Source organism: Plecotus auritus (genome assembly GCF_963455305.1).
Source record: "Plecotus auritus genome assembly, chromosome: 7".
Classification (NCBI taxonomy): Eukaryota; Metazoa; Chordata; class Mammalia; order Chiroptera; family Vespertilionidae; genus Plecotus; species Plecotus auritus.
This window is the reverse complement of record NC_137774.1, coordinates 91,573,767-91,589,991: the sequence shown is the minus strand read 5'-3', so window position 1 is coordinate 91,589,991 and position 16,225 is coordinate 91,573,767. Positions and strand designations below refer to the sequence as shown.

At 47.4% G+C, this 16,225-nt stretch overlaps 1 protein-coding gene across 3 annotated transcripts in view; it reads left to right on the top strand.

The window, feature by feature from the left end:
- The window catches only part of HIP1 (huntingtin interacting protein 1), a 143,928-nt gene that overhangs the window by 111,549 nt on the left and 16,154 nt on the right, over window positions 1-16,225 (top strand). For 2 of the 3 annotated variants that reach the window (XM_080678429.1, XM_080678430.1), the window contains exons 8-19: window positions 3,539-3,679; window positions 6,023-6,080; window positions 8,924-8,999; window positions 9,104-9,244; window positions 9,506-9,603; window positions 10,415-10,487; window positions 11,166-11,349; window positions 12,108-12,196; window positions 12,602-12,718; window positions 13,607-13,708; window positions 13,968-14,111; window positions 14,538-14,673. In XM_080678429.1, the coding sequence (XP_080534555.1) occupies window positions 3,539-3,679; window positions 6,023-6,080; window positions 8,924-8,999; window positions 9,104-9,244; window positions 9,506-9,603; window positions 10,415-10,487; window positions 11,166-11,349; window positions 12,108-12,196; window positions 12,602-12,718; window positions 13,607-13,708; window positions 13,968-14,111; window positions 14,538-14,673 (1,359 nt within the window). Of the gene's footprint in view, window positions 1-327; window positions 411-3,538; window positions 3,680-6,022; window positions 6,081-8,923; window positions 9,000-9,103; window positions 9,245-9,505; window positions 9,604-10,414; window positions 10,488-11,165; window positions 11,350-12,107; window positions 12,197-12,601; window positions 12,719-13,606; window positions 13,709-13,967; window positions 14,112-14,537; window positions 14,674-16,225 lie in introns of all 3 variants that reach the window. The other variant, XM_080678431.1, reaches the window with a different exon arrangement.

Below are 16,225 nucleotides of genomic sequence, written 5' to 3'. Positions count from 1 at the left end.
GGCCTTCTTCTCAGAGTCTGCCTGCCACTGCAGTTGTGGGTGGGGAAAACAAGGCAAATGTTTCAGCCTTTGGGGCTGCCCCTTCCCGTCGCTGGCAAACTGTTGGAGTAAGAGTAAGCAAAGGAGTGGTAACACCCGCCAGGATGTGACGAGGCTGGGAGGATGAGTAAGTGGTGCAGGCAAACGCCTCACCCCAGGTGGCCAGCCTGCTCCCACCTCCCGTGATACCTGGCTGCTTTTATCTGCATTGTTCACTTGTATTGTTACCACTAGATGCTGAGCTTCTCCTCAGAATCAGGAACCGTGCCCTACTCATCTCTGTTCTAGCCCAGTGCCTGGTCTATAGCAAGCGCTCAACAGCAGAGTTCAAGGATGCTTGCCTTAGATGAGCAGCAGTGAAGAAACAGCAGGTGAACAGAGTTCATAACATGGTGACAGCATCTGGCTGAATGCTCTGGGCTTATCAGGTGATTAGCTACTTAGAGTTTTCTAGAGGAGAGCTACCCGAGTCGTCACAACCTTTCCGTGGTAAATGTTAGTGGCTTTCTCACCCCTGAAAGAGCCCACATTTGGAATCAAGAGCCCTCTGCTACATGTCTCCCCTGCTACCTCCCCTGTCCCTGGTCACCTGCTCTGTGACACAAAAGTCATGATGGTGGTGTTGGAGGAAGCTGCTCCAGTTTTTAAGTCCTGGTCTGTGACTCTGTGAGGTTCCAGCAGTACCCTCAGGAGGATGCCCCTGGCCTTCAACTCTGGGAGATGGACCAGTTACAGTTAACATTTATTTTGAGCATTTACAGTGGTTCTCAAACTAGTATCCCTGGACCAGCAGCATTAGCATCACCTAAAAAACGTGTTAGAAAAGCACATGCTCAGGTCCCACCCCAGACACAGTGGATCTGGGGCTGAGACCCAGCAATTAGTGTCTTAACAAGGCCCCGAGGTCTGCACTGTCCAATATGGCAACCACTAGCCACGTGTGACTATTTAAATTAATTACAATTAAATAACATTAAAAAGTGAGGTCCTACCCAGCCACCGTGGCTCAGTGGTTGAGTATCGACCTATGAACCTGAAGGTCACAGTTTGATTCCAGTCAGGGCACATGCCCAGGTTGTGGGCTCAATCTCCAGTGTCGGGCGTGCAGGAGGCAGCCGATCAATGATTCTCTTATCGTTGATGTTTCTATCTCTCTCTCCCTCTCTAAAATCAATAAAAATATATTTAAAAAAAAAAAAAAAGTCAGGTCCTCAGTTGCCCTAGGCATATTTCAGGCACTTGGTAGCCACGTGTGGCTAGCATATTGGACGGCATATTTGGAACACGTCATCACAGAATTCAAGTGGCCGGTGTTACTGGGTGATTCTGATGCTTGCTACAGTTTGAGAACCACTGAGCTAGAACAGTGGTCGGCAAACTGCGGCTCGCGAGCCACGGTTTGCTGCTCTGTTGACTAATGAGTTTGCCGACCACTGAGCTAGAAAATACAGCTTTTAACTGGCTGCAATCAGGGGTCCTCAAACTACAGCCCGCGGGCCACATGTGGCCCGCCGAGGACATTCATCCGGCCCGCCGGGTGCCGCTGCCTGTCCTGCTTAGCAGCCGACTCGTCCCGGGCCGGCAGTGCGCATAGGAATTTGTTCATAGTTTTTTTTTAAACTATAGTCCGGCCCTCCAACAGTCTGAGGGACAGTGAACTGGCCCCCTGTTTAAAAAGTTTGAGGACCCCTGGGCTGCATAGTAGAATCACCTGAGGAGCTTTTGAAACCTATTGATGCCCAGTCCTACTCCAGACCAATAAAACAGAATGAGGGTGTGGGGGAGTTGCAGGCAGACATTAGTAGCTTTTAAATTTCCCCAGATGATTTTAATCAATCTCAAAGCCAAAGTTTAGAACCACTGCCCAGCACTACACACTTTCCACAACATTTTCATTTAATTCTTACAAGACCTCTATGAAGTATGTGCTATTAGAACCATCTGCATTTTATAAAAAATCATCTGTTGGCACGAGAGGTTGAGTAACGTGTCCATGGTCACATTGCGAGTCTAGATGTTCCTGGATGCGAAAGGGCATTCCTAGAAAGCAGTGTTAGGCCTGGAGATGGAGCCGTCTGTAATTCCCTGCCAGAGTGGAGCCTAAGCAAGCCAGAAGAATGGAGGATGGCCGCCTTGCAGTGACAGCTGCTTTTAATTTGTGTCAAGAAAAGCTGCCTTTTAATTAGAACCGTTTGGGGTGTTTTTTTTTCAGCTGCCAGACGAAGCCAGTTAACAGGGATTAGTACAGTCAGGGCAGGCCAGGCACAGCAGCTCTGGGTTTTCCTCCGGGGCAGCCCCACTCACTGAGGGACTGCAGAGAATGTATTTCGTTGCCAGCCATGTGCGTAGTTCTGAAGGTGATGAGCAGCCACTGCAGACAGGACATGGGCCCAGGCCACTGGTTTGTGCTGAGGGTTGACAACCAGGCATCTAGTTGCTTGGTTTAGGAGCAAGTGCAGGGGGTTAAAGAGGAGGGGTCTTGGAAGCAAGACACTGAGGGAGCAACTTGCTCTCTGGAGCTTGGGAGAATGGAGGGCGATACTTCTGTTGACCTGCTCCAAAGACCTCATCAGCTTTTGATCCCGATGGTCATCCTCCTCCCAGTGCCTGGCCTTGGTTCTTACAGGTTCTCCAATCATCACCCAAGGCTCTGGCACATCCCACCTTTTGCTGCCCCAATAACCCTGTGGCAAGCCACCAGGAATCCAAGGCTGACTCATTCCCTTCCTCGTGTTCTGATCAATGTTTGATATGTTCCCCACATGTTAACTAACTATTGCCACCACCAGATTGTCTGCTTCTCAGGGTCAGGGTTACCATCAGACTGTGTTCATGTGTGAGAGGAAGGGCTGGATTGGCCATCTCAGCTGCCCCTTCAATCCTGAAATTCTGATTCCCATAGAGCTGAGGCTTTTCGTCTCCTCATTACCATTAAATCAGAAACTGGAAAATGATGTGTCAGTCTCTCTGATCAGCCTGGGCCAGAGGCCACGAAGCTCCTCTAGGAGGGATCTCCCTCATCGAGGTGCTCCACCAGGCTGTGGGTAAATCCTTTCCTTCCCGGCTTCCACAGGGCTGTGCACAGAAGAGCAGAGTTCACCTGTTCATGACATGAGGGCCTTGGCTTATGGGAGCACAGGCTTCTGGGCTGGCCACTGCTGGCCACACAGGCGCTGTCTTTTAACTCATCACCTCTCAGCAAAACCAGTTTGCTTGTTTTTTTCATGTGTTTGTTTTTTTTTTGTTTTGTTTTTTTTTCCTAAAATCAGTTCTTGATTTTGTGACCACTTTCAAGTCACTTACTGTCAGTTCCCTCATCTGTGTACCAGGGTACTTTGAATTATCTTGTGGTAACGGTGTAAGATTTAAGTGCATTAATACGATAGTGTATTCCCAGAATATGTCCTCAGTGTATGTGAGACCCCTGCCTTCTGCCCCTTTGAGAAAGTCACCTATAGTTTCCTAGCTCCAATGCCTCTCCCCCTCTTTTATTTTCTAGTGTTCAACTCCCTGGACATGTCCCGCTCTGTATCAGTGACGACAGCTGGGCAATGCCGCCTCGCCCCGCTGATCCAGGTCATATTGGACTGCAGTCACCTCTATGATTACACTGTCAAGCTTCTCTTCAAACTCCACTCCTGTGAGTACACTAGCCAGATCTTCTCGGAGCTTCTGGCTGGAAGGAGGAGCTCAGCCTGAGGCTGTCCCTGCAGAAATGCAGTTCCTCCGTGGCCTGAGCTTTCAGCCTCTGTTCCAAACAGCCCTGGGGCTCCCAGCCAGCTTGAGAAGAGCAGGGTGCAAGCTTTGGTGTGCCCAGTGAAGCACCTGGCTTGCCACAGTCGTGTCCCAGGATGGCCCTCTCCCTCCATCCCTGGCTTTACCTCATCTCCATCCATACATGTCATGTAGTCTATGAACCACACAAATGATGACAGACCTGGCCTAGACCCACAGCACAAAGGCAGTGCTTTTCAAAGTGTTCATCAACACAGTCTCTTTGTACAAATGGAATTTTAGAGAGAAATATAAAATATAAAACAGCTGCTCAAGTAAATGGAGTGCTAATCTTGACCTAGCCATAGATCCTTGGGATGCTTTTGCAGAATCTATTTTTGAGATTACTGGACCTGCAGAAGTTCTTATACTTTCATGTGCTTTTGGTTTAAAACAATGAATCTGATGTGGGTGTAGCCCGAGCCACACACCAAGGTGGCCACTGTGAAAGGTATACACATGCAAAAGGTGTGGGTGATGGAAACCAAGAAAAATCAAGACATAAATGGTACTAGCAAGGTGTATTAGAATTCTCGGACAAGGGGCCCTCCGGAACTGTGGTCACTGACAAGGAATGGGTCTGGTTACTTAGGACAAGGGAGCCAGCATTATTCTGATGAATCCAGGAGGTTTTGGTGGAAGGGAGGTTGGAATTCGATGTTCAAGGATTAGAAGGGCTTTGGAGCAGATGGGCATGCCTGAAGGGAGCAGAGATTGGACTAAATTCCAAGAGAAGGCAGGCAGTTACTTAGAAGCTCTGAATATAGATGAACTTGTAATTGTTTCTAAGATGCTATGGGACCTGGTTTCCCACTAGAACAGCGGTTGCCAACCTTTCAGACCTCGCGGACCACCAGTTGGCAACCGCTGCACTAGAACATCCCTACTTTCTTATAAAGTGGTGAGTTATGAGAAGAGACAGGTAATTAAGTATTTCGGTTTAAAGGCCTTCTTTAAAGGCAAAACAATACGCAAGACCCTCCCGGAAAGCCTCCGGGCAGGAGAACTCGGTAGCATGGGGAACGAGAGTGAGAGACACTCTGTACAGTATATACTTCTCTAAAAATAAAACTTTATTTTAGAATATTTTAGATCTACAGAAAAGTTGCAGGTAGTTCAGAGTTCCATATACCCCCAACCCAGTTTTCTCTATTGTCAACATCTTAAATTAGTATGATATTTTTGTCACACTAATGAACTGACATTGATACATTATTATTAACTGAAGTCCATACTTCCTTCAGGTTTCCATAGTTTTTACCTAATGTCCCTTTTCTGCCCATGGCCCCATTCAGTCACAGCTCCTCAGTCTCCTCTCGGCTGTGAAAGTTTCTTAGACTTTCCTTGTTTTTGATGATGTTGACAGTTTTGAGGAGTCCTAGTCAGATATCCTGTAGCATGTCCCTCGATTTGAGTCTGTCCAACACTTTTCTCATGACTGGACTGGGGTTCTGGGAGACAGATCACTGAGGTAAAGTGCCGCTGCCACCCATTCTATACTGCTTCCATTTTGGATTATCAGACCTTATAGGTGTACTACCTCTTTATACCAAATGAATAGATCACCTAGTCAATAAGATTCAAATTTTAAAAATAAAAGGCTCTCTGAGTTGTGCTCTATAACTGAAATACACAGAATCACACCTGTGAGGTGAAGGGACCGTAGAGAAAACCCACTCAGGAGGAGGCTGCTGCTTGTCCCACATCACAGAGTTAGCAAGGACCAAGTGGGCACTGGGCCTAATCTTCCGAGTCTCAGTCCATGGTCTTTCCTCTGACAGGCATCCTCTCGGGCAGGCTCTATGGATTTCTTCCGGACTAATGTCTGCACTGGGCCTCACCCAGTGCACCCAATGCAAACACCTCTAGGAAGAACCCTCATCCCCTTCTCTCTGAGGCCAGCTGTGGTCATTCTGCTGCTCGGCCAGGTCACCACTTGCTTCTTCCATGGTCAGGGATACAGCTTCCAGTCCACTGTGTCCAGCATGGCTTGCACTTTAGGAGCGAACAGAAGGAAAGATTTAGAGGATAAGCACCCACACTCCCTGTTGGTCCTGTTGAGCCTCTTTGCATACCAGTCCTGAGGCAGCTCCAGGCCAGGAATGCCACCGGCAGGGTTGGCCACAAGCCCCAGGACAAATGGTCCCCTGTGGCTTGACCTGCCTGCTGGTCCTCCTCATCCTTCTCACTCTTTTACAATTTCTCCCAGGTCTCCCGGCTGACACCCTGCAAGGCCACCGGGACCGTTTCATGGAGCAGTTCACAAAGTAAGTGATGGAAATGAAAGCGAATCAAAGGGTGCCATAAAGTCAATCCATATAAGAGCATTTGCTTTAAATGTCTGGCGAAGATGCTGTTTCTCTAATCAATCCCATAAAAGCACACTGAAGAAGGCTATTTCATTACCTGCTTCATGACCAGGGCTTCATCCTCCTCATTTTTTCTTCTCCCTAAGTTCTTGTGGTCTTTACCATGTACATGCTCACAATTCCCAAATCTGTATTGCTAGCAGAACCTTACCTCTGAATTCCAGTCTCACATACCACATTGTCTATGTGACATCTATACATTAAACTTAAATTTCAAACCGAACTCTAGGTTTTCCTCCAAGAACCATTTTCTCCCGGTCTTTTCTATCTCAGTAAATACTGCCGTCATTCATTTAGGCCAGAGATTTAGAACTCACCATGTATTTATTTATTTACTTACTTATTTTTATTGATTTCAGAGAGGGAGCGATAGATAGAAACATCAATGATGAGAGAGAATCCACTGATCAGCCACCTCTTGCACGCCCCCCACTGGGAATCGAGCCCACAACCCAGGAACTGAACTGTGACCTCCTGGTTCACAGGTTGACGCTCAACCACTGAGCCACACCTGCAGGGCAGAACTCGCCATTTTCCTCATCCCCTATATCCAATGCATTCACAGGTTCAGTTGATACTCTACAAATATATCTTGGCTCCGGTCATATCTCCTCCCATCTCTTTGGCTACCTTTGCCCTGGACTCCTACTCTGCCCACCTGCAATACTATCCTTACCCAGCAGTTAGAACATCTTTGTAAAAATGTAAATCCCTTGCTCAAAACCTTTCAATGGCTTCTGATTGCACTGAGAATAAAAGCCAAACTCTACAAGACCCCTGCATGATCTGATGCCTGCCTGCCATCTCTGATCTTGTCTCCAGAGCTCAACCTGTTTCAGTCACACAGGGTCCTCCTCCAGTTCCTGGAACAGACTCAGGGCAGTGCTCCCTCAGGGGCTTCATATTGCTGTTCCCTCTCCTGGGGATTCTCTTTTCCCAGCCTGACCAGCTTCAGGTCATCTTTGGTCACTTACTCTCACGCAGTCTTTGGTCCCCTTATTTGGGTTGGGTATTCTCCATCTCTTGATCCTCCAACCTAATCCCTCCCATCCCCCATATTCTCTCTCACAGCACCCTGTTTACTTCCTTAATCATTCTTATCACAGCTTTATTTCTTACTTGACTCTCTTGTCTATTATATCCCTAGCCCCTGATACAAACCAATTAAGCATATAGTGTTTAATAAATATTTGCATGAATTAATGAGCTAATAAGTCAACTATCTAGTCTAGAAGTAGAGCTTGTCAGATTGGGAGGCTAATTATTCTGGTGCGTTTAGAAAAGAAAATTGGTAGCTAGAAAAAAGTAAAACTCACCTCTCAGTTAAGTGTGTCCAGTAAGAGGGGAAGGAATGGAGTGGGAGATAAAAGAACTGAGGAAGGGAATCAGCTTAGCAGGGTTTATTTTGACATTTGTTTTTCGTGTTAATGTCTTCAGCCTTGACAACAGGAAAAGCATACCCCCCAAATCCCAAGCTTAGGCTTCTCCTGCTGGTTCCCAGGCAGCGGAGGACAAGTTCAGGGTTGTACTAACCTCTTGATTTCCTTGTTCCATTTGAAAAGCCTCATCTGTTTATTCTATAACAAATGGCTTACTAAACCCTAGGAGACAGGCCCTAGGGCTGGTTTCCTGGAATGTTAAATTCCAGTAGCTTTTGAAAGCAGTAGAGCCTATTACTGTTGGCTCCATCCCAGAAAGGAGACGTGTAGTCAGGTGATTTTATTTCCTTTAATTTTTTTCTAGCTTATGAAAACATCTCCCATGAGTATCCACCTCACTTTCTCTTGTAACAGACACGGCAGTTCTCTGAGGTGTGACTATCCTCTAATTCTGGGAAAGCAGCAATGACGTCCCAGGGATAGTCCTAACCATGGGGTCTGAAGGGCTGTCATGAGACCCCAGGGATTTAGTTTATTGAACTAAGCTGAAGAAAATTCTGTGTTGCAGAGAGCAGGTGCTGAGATCCATGACCTCTTCCATCTCAGAAAATATGTCTGGTGCCCTCAGCTTTCTTGTCCTTCAATGTTTAGATTCAAAATAGAGACTTGAGGATGAGGGGGAAAAAAATTGATTTCTTTATTCCCTATTCATCCAAGATGAGGACACAGTATTTTTCCAATGAATACTTGTTAAATAATTCCTCTATGCCTGGTACTAAACCTAGATCAGCAGGGCCCAGTCTCTGCTCTCTAGAACCTGATAGTCTAATTGGGAAGATAACAAATAGCTCTAACACAAGGTGATTTAATTAAAAAGAGATCTACCTTATCCTGGGTGGTGTGGCTCAGTTGGTTGGACATCATCCTGTGCACCAAAAGGTTGTTGGTTGAATTTCTAGTCAGGGCACATTCCCAAGTATCAAGCTCAATCCATGGCAGGGAGCGTGCAAGAGACAGCCAATTGATGTTACACTCTTACATCAATGTTTCTCTCTTCCTCTTTCTAAAAATCAATAAACTATTCTACAGTGGAGCAGAAATTAGTTTAGGGGTTATCTACTCTTGTAAAGGATTTTGTAGTTTTAGTTACTCTTTCCTCACCACAAGATAAGTGAGGACTGGCTATAAATACTTTTTCTCTATAGCATCATAATTGAATCCTTGCACCATGGAGGCTATCTCCTTGACAGCCTATGCCTTTGGCCTGGGCAGGCACAGGAGGAAAGCTGGGTGGTTGCACTGTCCCCTCCTCTCCGGGGCTGGTGAAGACCCCAGCCCCCTCGGGCCCTCCTCCATCCCTAGGTTGAAAGATTTGTTCTACCGCTCCAGCAACCTTCAGTACTTCAAGCGGCTCATTCAGATCCCTCAGCTGCCTGAGGTAAGTGTACCTGGCCATACCCAGGGAGCTGCTAAGTCTAGGGCACTCTTTTAGAGGCAGATCTAATGAATGACAAAGTTTGAGAATGTGTCTTCCCTCTTCAGAACCCACCCAACTTCCTACGAGCCTCTGCGCTGTCAGAACACATCAGCCCTGTGGTGGTAATCCCAGCCGAGGCCTCGTCCCCTGACAGCGAGCCTGTCTTGGAGAAGGATGACCTCATGGACATGGATGCCTCCCAGCAGGTGAGGACCATTTGGGAGAGAAACTTGGCTCTTCCTGTTGACCCCAAGTGCTGGGGAAAGGACAGGAAGGGCTCTGGTCACTGCCTTCTAACCCAGGCTCTAACCTACACTGAGCACCCTGCCCTGTGGTCCCTGTGAGGGAACATAAGTAGATTTAAACCAAATTAAGATAGGGCCTATTCTTAGGTGTCATTCATTTGACCCCCACCCAGAATTCTCTGGATCTCTAACTTTGTTCTCAATCCTCTTTGGCCATTGCAGAATTTATTTGACAACAAGTTTGATGACATCTTTGGCAGCTCGTTTAGCAGTGATCCCTTCAATTTCAACAGTCAGAACGGTGTGAACAAGGATGAGAAGTGAGTCCAAGCTGGGTTAATGTAGATGACACAGAAACTAAGTTAAGCCATGATCTCACTCGCCACACCTAACCAAAGAGGAATTCTTTATATTTTTAAATGCTTTTATTGATTTTAGAGAGAGGGAGAGAGAGAAACATTGATGTGAGAGAGAAACATTGATTGGTTGTCTCCTGTACCCACCCCAACTGGGGACCTTTTGGTGCACAGGACGACTTTCAACCAACTGAGCTACATCAGCCAGGGCCAAAGAGGAATTCTTAATGATGCTTGGGCTTCTTAGAGAAATGTGTTGACCTTCAAATATTGGCCCCTTTAATCCAAAGGAAAATCAAATGATGCTGAAATAACAGGGGACCCATGGGTGTTAGATTAGTATCTGGTAATACTGACAGTCTTAGAGTAAAATTTATGGAATTTCAAAGTATTGTCCCCAGGTTAAAACTAGCTTTTTTTTTTTTTTATCCTCACCCAAGGAGTGAGAATATTTTTTTCCATTGATTTCAGAGAGAGTGGAAGTGAGGGGGGATGGGGAGAAGAGAGAAACACTGATGTGAGACAGACACATCAATTGGTTGCCTCCCGCATGCACCCCAACCGGGAGTGGGGATCAGACCTGCAATCCACGTACATGCCCTTGAGAGGGACTTGAACTGGCAACCCTCCAGTGTGCAGGCCAGTGCTCTAACCACTGAGCTGCTGGCCAGGGCAACACCAGCTTTTAACTTCCTCCCCTGATCTCCCAGCTTGCATTCAAAAGGAGAGGAGTAGGAGCACAGTAGAAGCAAACTTGCTCTCCTTCTGTTCACAGGGGCCACTTAATTGATCAATTGTACCAAGAGATCAGTGTGCTGAAGGCACAGCTGGAAAACATGAAGACTGAGGTATGAGTGGGTTCTGATCTGTTTCTGGGCTTCACCAGAGCAGGACAGATTTTAATATTAAATTTTCTTCACATCGATACTTATCAGACCACATCTTAAAGGGGATTCATTAGTAGAAATGTCAAAGCCAGAGGACCTGGTCTTCCCATGGTGTCAATTATAATGCATTTCTATTGTACTGGCTTTGAGAAGAGCATTGAAGCCAAGTTCCAGTGTCCCTCGGAGATAACCATGATCACCAAATGGCTGTGAAGTGGTGTAGTGAGAAAGACCTGTTCTCAAATGGTGATAAGAAGGCTTAATTCCCAACTCTGATGGCTGTTTGCAGTGAATGATGCTATAAATATACCTGCTCCTCAGACCCAGAGCTGGTCAGAGGTATTCACTGAGACAGGTGAACATTCTGTCCTTCCTGATTCCAGCTCATTCATTGCTGCTCCCAAGACACTCTAACAGAACCAGAATATGCACACAGTCGTCCCCTGTTGTTGCTGATTGGATGGCTTATATTTAACCTCCAGGCTCAGCTCTCATGAGGCCTTGGGAGTGGGCTTGTTAGGAAAACCTGGGTGTTTATTTGGTCGGTGCTGGAAACATGGTAGGACCTGCTTCTCCGCCCAGCACACCCGACCCACAGCAGTGCAGTGACCAGGTACGTTACCTAAGTCCCTCCCACAGAGCCAGCGTGCTGTCCTGCAGCTGAAGGGCCGCATCAGCGAGTTGGAGGCCGAGCTGGCAGAGCAGAAGCATCTGCGGCAGCAGGCGGCTGATGATAGCGAGTTCCTGCGGGCAGAGCTGGATGAACTCAAGAAGAAACGAGAAGACACAGAGAAGGCACAGCGGAGCCTGACAGAGATAGAAAGTGAGAAGCTGGTGGGAGGTGGGAGTGAGGGTGTAAGTCGGGGAGATCAGGATGGAGGAGGAGGCAGGGTGGCAGAACGCCACCCAGCTTTGCATCTGTCCAGAGGAGCCATCAGGAAGGCCAGCTCTTGCCACCAGTCAAAGGTCAGCCGGAGTCCAGCAGGTGGAGCACCTGTGTGAGGCACTACTGAGAACACAGCTATGGGGACTACAGAAGGTGACGGGGTGCCTACCCCAAGAGCGTGGATCTCCGTAGGAGAAAAAGAGCCCAAGAAATAACTTGACTTAAAGCCAAAAACACTGATTAAGTAAATGCATGTGTGTAAATGCTCAGGAGGCAAGAATTGGTGATTTGAGTCAGGTGAATTCTTTTTTACAAAAGACTTTCCCCGCAGGACCGTGGTCGGCAAACTGCGGCTCGCGAGCCACATACGGCTCTTTGGCCCCTTGAGTGTGGTTCTTCCACAAAATACCACGGCCTGGACGAGTCTATTTTGAAGAAGTGGCATTAGAAGAAGTTTAAGTTTAAAAAATTTGGCTCTCAAAAAAAATTTCAATCATTGTACTGTTGATATTTGGCTCTGTTGACTAATGAGTTTGCCGACCACTGCCCCAGGAGTTTAAGTAGGATTTTTGAGGGAGAAGAGATGTATGCATTTGTGAAGAGAAATGAGGGTCTTCTGGGAACTCTGGCTTCCTGGAGGGCCGGTGGAGGGTCCTAGCTGGGTAGCGTCCTCACCTTGGTCCTGGACCATACAGGGAAAGCCCAGGCCAATGAGCAGCGGTACAGCAAGCTGAAGGAGAAGTACAGTGAGCTGGTGCAGAACCACGCTGACCTGCTGCGGAAGGTAGGACCCTCAACCTCCCTCTCACCACGCATAGGCCCCGCTCCACAGGGGAAGGAACAACTGGGGCCTTGTGGCTTCTCCGGGTCCAGTGCCCCAACTAGTCTCCAGTGGGTCACCACCATTTCTTGGGAACCTCAGCTTTCAGGCTCCCTTGCCTCCCCTATCTTGAGCTCCACCTTAGATGCTAGCCCCACTTGCATTATCCCTCATTTTTATTATTTCTTTAAATATTAAGAGTTGATATCTGCAGATGACAGCTTTCTTCTGGCTTCCCTCTGGGTAGGACAGTGATTTCTGTGTCCAACTCTAGGCCACTCACCATCTGAATGCTGCCATCTGTTCTAGAAGGAAGATGTCCTTTAAGCCCGTGATGAGCCACTTTAAGACAATGTTCTCCCCTTACAGAATGCAGAGGTGACCAAACAGGTGTCTGTGGCCAGACAAGCCCAGGTGGATTTGGAACGAGAGAAAAAAGAGATAGAGGATTCCTTCCAGCGCGTGAGCGAGCAGGCCCAGCGGAAAGTGAGTGGAAGGGAGACATACGTGGGAAATGACGGAGGGGCCATCCGAGTTGGAGGCAGGCCTTGATCAAAAGACCTTGTCGTCTTCTGCTCCATTGGTAGCTAGCTCTGTGGGTTGGAGCCCTATGAGGATGCTAGGAGAGGCTGTATAGAATAGATCATGGTTACCGAGGCACAAAGGTTAGAAGTGATGCATGGACGAGCTGAGTGAGGTTTATCAGCAAAGGCCTTCCTGGGGAGAGTCCTAAGGAGAATCGAGTAAAAGCACATGGATATCGGAGAAAGGAACGAGTGTTTACAAGGAGTTGCAGCCAGGCGAACATCCATGGGTCAGGGTGGGGTTGGCACGCAGGTCCGTTGGGAGGGATTTCACACTTCCTGTAACCCAGAGTAAGAAATACATCTATCTAATCGAAACCAAAGTTTCACAAAGCAATACTTACCCTTACTATGTGATTGCATTTGGATATTTTGTTCTGCTGTTTCATTTTTTTTTATATTAACTGTGAATTTTACTAATAGGGTCACAATCCACTCTTTGAAAAACACCACTTAGAAATCAAAGAAGGGGAATTATTTTTAGATGGCAAGATTTCGCAATGTACAGTGTTGGGATGCCTGATTTAAAGATCCACTTCTACTTTAATAAGTATTATAGGCTTAAGCATGGCACTCAGATAGTGTCCTTAAAATCCCCCCCCCCCTTGACATTCCACTTGCTCAGAAGAAAAAATTTTGGTACACTCTGAGTTCTCACCTCCCCACTCCCCCTTTTTGCTGAGGTACTTTTGCATACAAAAGAGTACACAAATCTCAGGGATTTTTTTACATGTGTTTATCCCTTATAATCACCACCCAAATCAGGGTGCTCCCGCTTTTCTTCTTTCAGACTCAAGAACAGACGGAAGTACTAGAGAACTTGAAGCAAGAACTTGCCACCAGCAAACAGGAACTCCAGGTTGTCCAAGGCAGCCTGGAAATAGCTGCCCAGGTGAGCACCACCTTCTTTATCCCCCTTCCTTACTCCTTCCCCTCTGGCTTTCATGTGGCTGTCACCGAGCCCGTCACCGTGCAGCATATGGCCAACCTGGTCCCATCTGTGATCACTGTGTACTCGGGGAAATGAAACTGGCAGGTTAAGAGATATCACCTTCTGTTCCTTGTGACCTAGTGGTGGGTTTGGACTTCTGGGGGAGGGACAGTTTAATTCCTCCCAGAAGCTCCCTCTTCCCACTCGGTCGCCATTGCAGTCAGAAGAAAAATGGGTGACCCAGATTGCTGAACTGGAGAAGGAGCGGGGCAGTTTGGTGAATGCCATGGCTCGTCGAGAAGAGGAATTCTCTGCTCTTCAGGAACAGCTGGAAAACACCCAGCTCAAACTGTCCAGCACACAGGCAAGTAGCAGACACCCTTGGCTGACCATGTTCAACTTCACTCCTGGGCCTCAGCAGCATATCATGGAGGCTGGAGGTTGGGGGCTGTGAAAGGGGTTTGGGGTCTCCAGCCTGATTGTGAAGGCATCTGTAGGAGTAGCCCCTAATGCCGGCATGCCCTGAGTCACCCACAAAGCAGATGAGGGAAGGCAAAGCTCTCCTTTATTGAATGAAAAAGGGATGCACTTAGCACTCTCTCCCCAAGATTGGAGAAGGGGTTCCAGTGGTCCATTCCCATAGCCTTCTGTGTTCAGTGACACACTTTGGACAAAGAAAGCAACAACTTGAGTTAAGACACCAGGAATCCCAGCTGTGTCACAGATGGATGCTGCTTGAAGGCTCTTATGGGGTCTGTGGCAGACTCTCACCTCCCTGGACCATTTCTAGGAATCTATGTGCCAGCTCGCAAAGGACCAACGAAAAATGCTTCTGGCAGAATCAAGGAAGGCAGCAGAGCAGGTGATACAAGAGGCCCTGAGGCAGCTTGAGGAGCCCACTCTCATCAGCTGTGCCGGATCTGCAGGTACTCTTCCCGGCTCGCAGGTGTTGAATCCTGTTGGCATTAAATCCCATGTGACACTGAACTCAGGTTCTCAGCCTGGCTGCACGTCAGAATTGCCTGGGGGTGCCTGGGCCCCAACGCCAAGATCAGTTCAGGAGTAAGCTCTTTGGCACAGGGCCTGGGCAGCAGTACTGTCTAAAGCCCCAGCTGTGATAACTACTGCTTCAGTCATAGATCACACCAGTGCAGCATCTACTGGGAGCTGAGCCTTGGTAACAATTCTAAAGGCTGGTAAGAGGAGGAGCAGACAGCCCTGTGTCTCTCTAAGGCAGTGGTTCTCAACCTTCCTAATGCCGCGACCCTTTAATACAGTTCCTCATGTTGTGGTGACCCCCAACCGTAAAATTATTTTCGTTGCTACTTCATAACTGTAATGTTGCTACTGTTAATGAATCATAATGTAAATATCTGTGTTTTCCAATGGTCTTAGGCTCTGAGAACCGCTGCTGTAGAGCCTAAGACCATCGGAAAACACAGATATTTACATTACGATTCATTAACAGTAGCAACATTACAGTTATGAAGTAGCAACGAAAATAATGTTACGGTTGGGGGTCACCACAACATGAGGAACTGTATTAAAGGGTCGCGACATTAGGAAGGTTGAGAACCACTGCTCTCAGGAGAAAAATGTGCTCTGAATTAAGGGGTGGTTGCTCATGAGCTTCAAGTCAAGACAGGGAGGCTTCAAAGCGTGGAGGGACAGAAACAATAAAAATCTCACATAGTCTTAGGTTATGAACAGGGGCCTACTTGGCATGTACCAGATCCTAAGGGCTTGTGAGTAGATCAGCCATCTGAGTGAGCTAGAGAAGCCCTCTGGGTGAGAGGAGAGAGCCTTTGTGCACAGTAGGAGAGCATCGAGGCCCAGGGGATTTGAAGTCATAGTGATGAGCAGATCTCATTGCAGCTCATTCTCAAGCAGAAAAGATTGGCAAAGCAATGAGAGCTTCCACTGAAGCAGGAGGCAGATGGGAAGAAATGGCTAACAGTTGATTTTTATTATCACATAGAAAGGTCTCGGTGTGGTGAAGTATACAGCAAGGACTATTATATCTTATTCAACAGGGAACCATCTGTAAGGAAACACAACGTTACAAATGAAGGAGCACACTGAGTACCTAATGTACTGAGGGAATGCCAGGAAGTAGGGCCGATGTGGGCAGATTTGGAGATGTTATGAGCTAGCTTTTGAAAGAAGAGGAGAGACATGAACCATAGAGAAGTGGGGAATAATAATAAAAACAGCTGACATTTCCCGAGTGCTTTCTATGTGCCTTGCACTGTTCTAAGCGCTTTATGTGCCTTAGCCCAGCGAATCCTCAGAGTGATGCCAGAGGTGATGCTATCAGTTTTCTGTTTTCAGATGAGGAAGCACAGTCAGCATGAGATCACAGCCTAGGGTTCGAGCCAGGAGCCACACCTAGGCTGTGTGACCAAAGAGCCCATGCTGTAACTCCTGTGTTACAGTCTCCACACACCTGTGCACAGAGGCACAGCAGTGGGAATGACT